The 8529-nt window shown below is 42.2% G+C and overlaps 1 protein-coding gene across 1 annotated transcript; it reads right to left on the reverse strand.

Annotated features, from left to right (window-relative positions):
- Positions 1-1499: 1499 nt before the first annotated feature.
- ARF6 (ADP ribosylation factor 6) lies at positions 1500-3260 on the reverse strand. Its single transcript, XM_067736617.1, has 2 exons — positions 3095-3260; positions 1500-2996 (listed from the first exon to the last, which is right to left on the reverse strand). Exon 2 carries the CDS (start codon positions 2505-2507, stop codon positions 1980-1982), a length of 528 nt encoding a protein of 175 aa, XP_067592718.1. The 5' UTR covers positions 2508-2996; positions 3095-3260; the 3' UTR covers positions 1500-1979.
- Between the last annotated feature and the right edge of the window lie 5269 nt (positions 3261-8529).

Below are 8529 nucleotides of genomic sequence, written 5' to 3' on the forward strand. Positions count from 1 at the left end.
TGTTCTTAGATGTGCGTCAGCTTCATTTCTAGAGATACTTCTACTAAAGTGAAACTGAGAACTTCATACTTTAGTTGCATTTGAATTCAAAAATCCCTCTGCACCATTAGGAGCCTACAACATAGCACCTCTTCTCATCTGCCTTAAGTAAAATGTTTGTCAAGAGTTTTACTTTGAAGAGTTAACTTTCTATAGCCTTATACCTCTCATACATCTTTGGTAAAAGCTCCATTATACAATATGGCCAAAGCATGAAGGACCAATACTGTCAAATCATATACCATGATATCCCGTTCAATTTTAGTTTTCAGACACCCTCATAAACAAAACCCACTCCACCTTTTCCTGTATACTGCCTTTGCAGTCTACATTTCTGAATTCCCTAAGTTTAATTCCTTGAGGATCTCTAAAATCAATCCTTAAGGCTATATAAGAACCAGATGCTGCTACACAATTCTGTATCAAGCATTAACATTTGGTTCAAAGTATTATCATAGTGGTCTCAATAATCTAGTTACTGGTCCTAACCAGCTAAGCAAGTAATCTTGTTAGGATCTAGATATCACCAGTGAGCACACTGCTTACCCTTGAAGAAAAGTAAGTTTACATTCATTGTCATCTGTAGGTTCTTCCTCTGCATCCTACTTCCCCTTCTGTCATTCCTCAAGTCTACACATCATTCATTCATCACATTTCCTTCCTCAAAGGAGATAGTGTATTATTGAACCAACAGGGTATCTGACTATTAGCATGAGTTAATCAAACAGAATACCTTTTCCATAAAACATCTTTTCCAGTGTTCTAATTAATGGAGATATGGATCACTCATCTATTAAAAAAAAAAAGACTTATATCTTCAGCTTAATCAATTGCTGTAATGTGGAAACACGAATTTTTTTTTCCAGCTAGGTAAAAGGTGCATGTAATTTGAACTGTTAAATGCTTTATTCATGAATAAACATTCTAGTAATTTAAAAACTATTGGTCTTAGACATTTGAAACATGGTAAAAGTATATATTCCAGTTTTGCCCAAAAGTCACTTAAAATATCTACAAATATTTCATCTGTGTGTGGCATACACCATTATTGCTCCATTTTCTGGAAAAGTCTATTTTTAAAGTTAAAAAAGGGAAAACACAGCAAAGTTGCTAACTTTGCAGTGAAAAAAAAAAATCTGTGTCCTTGACAGGTTACATTTTCATAGTTTTATGCAGTGTAAGTTAGCTATGTAACGGGGAACTTGAGTTTTATCCTTACTCATGCATGATGTATGTTTCAGAACTTAAGAGTTGAAATTTCAAAGAACTTCTTACATTACCTGTTTAACACAGTGATGTGCAACTGGAACATATTACAATGATATTACTCATTATTTGCCACCGTGGGCTGTTTACTATACTGGTCTTAGATATAAAAGGTCACATTTGAATTTACTAAGTTAAAGTCAGAACTCATAAGGGAGGGGGAAAAGGCCTTAAATATAAAAGACAAACGGCAGTTTGATTAAGCAATAATTTTCAGTTTACTAGATGAAACAGACTTGCAACACAGTCTGCATGAATGCAAAATAAGCCATCTACAGCAAGTGATAAGGAAACTGGGCAAAAAGGAAAAAAGCATACATTGGAAAAGAAGATTCTCTCGAAATAAAAAAATCAAACCATTATTATAAAGGAATTTACCAAGAACTGCTATATTTCCCCCATCCCATTTGCTGGAAGTCAACAAGAGCATCTAGCACTTTGTGTTCATGTCAAAAAAGTCAGATCAGAGCATCCTAACGCAAAGCAAAGAAAAAAAAAAGAAAACAAAACAAAAAAGAAACCCCTAACCCCCTCCCCCAAACCGCAGAACGGTAACTCCAGAGTTCAAATTCAAAGAAGAGAAAGTGGCAACTGAAAGAGGTGATGGTGGCGATAATCCTATGAATGGGTTTTTGATTTCTCTCCTTCCGGGGGATGGGCGGAGAAGAGGCTCATTAGGATTTGTAGTTAGAGGTTAACCATGTGAGCCCCTCATAGAGTCCGTCCCCCGAGGTGGCACAGGAGGGCTGCACATACCAGTTCCTGTCCCGAATCCGGGTCAGGCCCAGTTTCTCCTGGATCTCGTGGGGTTTCATGGCATCGGGCAGGTCCTGCTTGTTGGCGAAGATGAGGATTATGGCGTCCCTCATCTCCCGGTCATTGATAATGCGGTGCAGCTCCTGGCGGGCCTCGTCGATGCGGTCGCGGTCGGCGCAGTCCACTACGAAGATCAGACCCTGGGTCCCGGTGTAGTAATGCCGCCAGAGCGGCCGGATCTTGTCCTGGCCGCCCACATCCCACACGTTGAACTTGACGTTTTTGTAAGTCACGGTCTCCACGTTGAAACCCACGGTAGGGATGGTGGTCACCGACTGGCCCAGCTTCAACTTGTACAGGATGGTTGTCTTGCCGGCTGCGTCCAGGCCCAACATGAGGATCCGCATTTCCTTGTTTCCGAAGATCTTAGATAGCACCTTCCCCATCGCGTCGGAGGAGCCGGGGCCGGGGGCATTCAGGTGTCCCGGGTCCCCTCCGCCAACAACGCCGCCGCCGCCGCCGCGAAACCGAAACGGAGCCTCCCAATCGCGAGGGCGCCCGTGCGGCCTGCGTGGGAGTCGCCTCCTCGGGGGAGAGTCCCGGACCCGTCGCTCACTCGGGCATCACCCACCGCACAACTTGATTCCTCCAGTCGCCGCGGCCGCCGGGACGCTGAGTCTGCGCCGGGAGAGCCGCCGCCCTGCTGAGGCGCGGCCCGGCCCGGAACTGCCCTTCCCCCCGCAGGCGCCGCGCGAGCGCCGCCGCGGTTCCCGCTCCTCCGCCTTCTCCTCGCTCCGCCGCGGGAGACTGCGGCCCTTCGGCCCGGCTCCCGGTCCGCGAGCACCACGCTCACCAGCGACCCAGGCCACCCGAGAGGCAGCGCGGCTCCGGCGCCCCGTCAGGTCATTGATCCTCGCGGGAACTCGGTGCGCTGCCTGCAGACAGAGACAGGGAGAAGGAAGTTACTGCTAGAGCCCCAGAGGAGAGTGGAGACCGAGGGGGCCCGCCTTGCCAGCTCAGTCCAGTAGGTTACCTCCAGCCGCCGCCCCGAGCGCGGGCTCCCTCCGGCCTCCACCGCCTCCTCCCAGCTCTGCCGCCGCCGCCGCCGCCGCCGCCGGAAAAGGCGCCGAGGAAACCGCCTCACTTCCCCTCCCGACCACGCAGGCGCAGCAGAGGCCGCCCGTTCGGACAAGAGCGACCTCTGTAAAGAGAGCAGCCCGCGCGCTAAGCGTCGGGGCGCCACGCGCGGAGGGGCGGGGCTACGGCGGCTCAGAGGGCTCGCAGGTGCGGCCAGCCCCCAACCCCGCGAATCTCGGACTCTCACCCGCGGCCACCTGTCGCTGCTCTAGCGTCTTGTCCACTCTCTGCATTCCTCTTCCGCACTCTCTCCTCCTCCGCCCCCATTCAAACCAGAAGAGCCGATCCACTGCGGAGCTCCATGGTGTGGGGCCCGCGGACCGCCTGCTCCCCTGACGAACGCCTCCCCCGTGCTGCTTCCAGGCCTGTTCTCGGACCCTGGTGCCCGCCAGATGCTCCGCGAGTTCCCTCCAGCCCGCCCCAGCCTTCGTGTGCCCTCAGTCTCACAGGGAAGCCCTAGCCGCTGTTTTTACCTTTCCCCCAGCCTTCTTTGGCTTCCCTTTATCCCTCGTGCTCTGCGTTTCCTGAAAGACACGTGGGAGGCTAGTGGTTCGCGTGGAATCTGCCAGTCAGTGCGGCGCTTTTACTGGGTTTGGGTTTGCTCTGAAGCCCGTCTTTTGGACATTGGAGCCCTATCTTACACATCTCGTCAGGACCAGTCCACGTTTCTTAAAAATTACAGTATTATCAAAAGTTCCCGTGCCTTGCCGCTTTTTCAACTTTTTAGAAGGTGATTTTTAATATTTAAATATCATCTCCTTTTAGTGTGATTAGTAGTAGCTTCTCACCCAGCCACTCATTCTTAACTTTAAGAAGCCTCGACGACATAATCTTAGCGTAGGATTTAGAATCAGAAAGACTACTTCTGTCGCCTGGATTTGGACATTTAACCTTACTGAGTTACCTCGTGTGTAAACTGAGTGTAACACTGACCTTTCTGTCCGCAAACCCCATTTGATGGTTAAATAATGTTTGTAGAAAACTTCAACCTTTTTGTATCGAATGGTTAGTGGTAAAGTTAGACGTAAAGTTCAAAAAAGGTGAAAGCTTGAAATGTAAATAAACCAAAGGGAGGAAAAACAGGAAAACAGTGTGTGTTTTTTTTTTAAGAAGATGCTGTAATAACATAAGGTAACATACTTTTTATGTCACAATGTAAGACAGTTTGATAATGGTAGATTGGTTAAATGATAACCTTACAAGCTTCAGCCTGAACTAAATTTACTTAAATTTACTTCAGCCTGAAGTAAATTTACTTAAGTTATTAATATTCTGGCAATGATTTAATTTACTTACCATCTGCCTTAATACGTATGCCCTATCTTAAAACTGAAAGAAGGATTTGGAGTCAGAAGATTGGGGTTCAGAGTGTTACCCCTCCGTTTTATAGCTGTGAATCCTTTCCTTTCAGTCTTTGTAAACTTCATTTTTTTTATCTGTTGAACGAGATGAAGAATATCATCTCGAATGAAAATAGTCACTATTTATTGATTGTTGTCATAAACACTGTACTAAATTACTTTAAATATTTTACTTTAATCTGCGCAGCAACCATGTGAGGTAGCTTTGAGTGTTAGTGGAAACTGAGGGTCAAAGAGGTTGAGTAATTTTTTGAAAGTCACAGAGTTGAGATTAAATGGTGAATCTACAGCTGATCCTCTTAACCCTCACATTATGCTCTCTCCCTGAGTACTTCACACAGTTGTTCGGAAGCTCAGAAGACTTCATCTCATTTTCAGCAATATTAAAAGTGGAAAAGATAGAACTAAAAACAAAAGTTTTAATTACAGTTGATATTTTAGCAAATTGTTTAATAGTTATGGCTTCAGACCATAAAAATAAACACTGGGGCAACATAGTCTGGTGGCACAAGTGAATAGAAAAAGCTAAATTACATCCTTAACTTACTCCCAATACTTCTTGACTTAGGTTTAACTTGGGTAATTTGTTCATCCTCGTTGATCATCAATTTCTCTGTTCCTGCAATAGAGAAATCTCTCTTAATTGATTAGGGCAGTATATGTTATTCTCCTTTTCAGTTGAAGGAGCCGAGGCACTGAGAGGGTAAGCAACTTTCTTAAGGTCTATAAACGGTACAGAGGAGATTTGAATTAACACTTCTTTGATCCAAGCCTGGTGTTCTTTTCTCTATTGTGTGAACTCTGGAAGCTGGACTAGATCAATGGTTTTCAGCTCTGGCTGCACGTTAAAATCAGCTGGGGCATTTTTAGACTGTATAAATTATTGAGCCCACCCCAGGTTAATTAAGTCAAAATATCTGTGATCGAGGTTCTACCCCCCAGTATTTTTTTAAGGCTCCCTGAGTGATTCTAATATATAGCTAAGATTCAGAAGCACTGAACTAATTGCTAACTTCCCTTCACATCAAAAAATTCTATGCATTCTGAGCTTTACTTATTTTCTTATTCCTCATCCCCAAGATGTATACCCACACACACAAAGTTTTGCATAGTATAGTGCAAAAACTTTAATCACAATAATCCATTATAAGTTACCAAGGCATTAGACCTGTCAGACAAAGGCATAAATATTTCTAAATTCTTGCAAAGAAAAGTGTTTTGAAAATATACTATAATTATAGCTAAATTTATTGAATTATTAATGGAGCCCCATCAACTAGTCAACACCATTAAATGAAGAGAAAGTAAGACATTAAGTGAAGAGAAAGTAAGACAAGACACTTGGCAACCATAGGATGATCAAAGTCATAAGCTCTAGACTAAAACTTGTCTGTGGATACTTCTCATTTGGCTGCCCAGTATGCAAACACTTCTATTTGACTGAATCACAATTTAGGTAGAAGGAAAGATGAAGGGGTGCAAATAGATATTCCTTTTCCTATTTCCCTGGTAGCTAGGGTTTGGGTAAGTGAACTGGGTTCAACCAATTAAGTAATCAATGTCCTAGTCCAGGCTTTGAATTTTGAGAGATTCAAAATTCCACAGTTGCTGGGACAAGGGTTCAGAGTGACTGAGTCCAGCAGCATGGTGGCAGATATCCAATGGCAGAAGCGCCAATGACAAGTGTCACAGTGAAAACACTAGCAGGACATGTCTAAAGCCATCAATTCTATGACATAGTCCTAGCAGTGCCTTTTCTACCCTGTCTCTACAGCCTTCCTGACAATTCTGTAGGCCCTCTTGATAGATTTCCAATAAAATTATTTTCTGCTCAAGTTAATCAGGGTCAGTTTTTCTTGACTGTGAATAAGAACCCTGAATAATACACATTTTAATTTAAAGAATTCAAAATAAAATCTTTTACCAACATTGTACGAATTGAACATCTGATTGTGTTAGTAATTTTCCCATTAGATGGTCATTTGAAAATAGAGTCATACACGTAAAATTATAGAATCATCATTATTTCTAATCTGTTAAAATTATGTTCCTTCTCATGGAAGTTTATGAATGTGTTGTTTTCAAATCAACCATTTGAATCAGTAAAATGGTTGGAGTGAGAAACATTTCATATCCTGGAAGTATTCATAACATCCCCTGTTATGAAGAAGCATATAATCTCAGAAATTTAATTTTCAATATCAGAAGAGTGTTTTTAAGCTAAAGCAGGATTATTACTTTGGCCTAAACTGACAGATAGTTAGTTTACAATATTGATTCTCTGAAAAAGACTTTTGTTTAGAACAGAGAGGCTAAATCGTTTAGACTGCTTAATTGACTGAATACTCCAAACCTTGTAATTAAGTAATAACACAACAGTGCGTGCGGTGTGTGCAGTAACATTTGTTGGGCCCTGTGCTATCAGTTATGCAGCTATGTTGTTATTGTACAATAACATACTGTATAGCAGTGTGTTGGTGCACAGTGTGCCCTTGAGGAAGACATTCAAGGGACACCAAAGATCTGAGGGCTAAAAATCCTTGTCCTGTCTTTATAGTCATTCCAGCTTTAAATTTCCTAATTTATAGGTTTTGTCTTTTGCTTTGTCTTGTTTCGTTTCTGTTTTTGTTTTCCCTCATTCTTAGAGATACAGGAAGAAAACAGCATATAAGCAAAACAGTGACCCCTAATTGGTGAATGCATCACAATGGTACTAAACAAGTAGATTTACTAATTTTAAGGCATCATGCAGTTTTAGCTCTGTGTATTACTCCTTGCCTCTAGCATGGGATTTTGCATTTGATCTGCCTTAGTTTCTGACTTGCTGGTTAGAGATTCAGCTTCCCAAGGAGATGCTCCATATGGCTAGGTTGGTGGTAAAAGAAAAGTGGAAGAACTTTCCATGTTACAGAATCCAGAGAAAAGAATCAGTATTTCAAATCTCAAGAAACAGTTGGTAAGTCAGTAAATTTAAAACTGTTTATAGATTAGAAACCAAATAATTAAATGGTTTTAAATGCCACATAGTGCTGTTTCAAAGAGAGAATAAATGAATGAATGAAAAAGTGAGTAGGAAAGAAGAAGAAAGGAAGGAAGATAGAAAGAAAAAAGGAAGGGAGATAGGGAGGAAGGAAGGAAAAAAGAAGAGGATTGTATTGAAAAGCAGAACTTGGCAATGTTGTAAACTGATACCCTAACCTAATCCAAAACCCAGTTTGGGGTTGAAAGGAAGAATTCCTTAGAAAAGCATAACCAGGTAGATTTATATGAGATTTCCTCCTCCATAACCTTTTCTTTTTTTAATGTTGCTTTATGTGCACCAAGAATAAACAGTGGAACAGTTTTTGCTATTCAGTACCTTTGAACCATCAGTATATTATTGTCTGTAGTTGCTCCTACTCTAATATACAGTTCTGAACACAATGACCAAGATTTATGAGTGTGGAAATGGTTGTAAAATCCTAGGTAAATGTTACACTATAACCAGTTTAACAATGGCTTAGCTGGGCAAAACTTATGAGTTTGTTTCCATTTTAAGCAAGAAAGATTTATATTCCAAAAGGCTTAGAAAGACACCTGGATTATATGTCCACAAATAATAGTTAAATAACATAAGTCTGCTGAGCTAAAGACTGGCTTCAAGGGTAACATGACAATTTAATAAACTAGGGTCAATGGTGCTGTGACTCTCTCAGGTGAACTAGGGTGACAGTTCCTGTGCTCTCTTCACCATGGGAAAACCTGCTACCCTGTGTGCTGACTTCCCAAACTGACTAGATTGATGCTGGAAAAGGAAAGTTCTAGAGCCTTTGAAGCAGTTTCTGATGTTCGGCTTTATTTCCAAATGTAAAAATGGGTCTTTCTGCTGCTTAGTATATCTTTTAAACGTTACAAGAAACATAAGTCATGAATTCAACTTGCTTTCACAGTAGTAATGTTGGTTATATAAGAAGGTTAACCTGGGACTTTA

The sequence above is a fragment of the Pseudorca crassidens genome, chromosome 1, assembly GCF_039906515.1.
Source record: "Pseudorca crassidens isolate mPseCra1 chromosome 1, mPseCra1.hap1, whole genome shotgun sequence".
Taxonomy (NCBI): domain Eukaryota; kingdom Metazoa; phylum Chordata; class Mammalia; order Artiodactyla; family Delphinidae; genus Pseudorca; species Pseudorca crassidens.

Coding starts and splice junctions, on each gene's coding strand:
- ARF6 (XM_067736617.1), bottom strand. CDS start 2,507: ATGGGGAAGGTGCTATCTAAGATCTTCGGAAACAAGGAAATGCGGATC.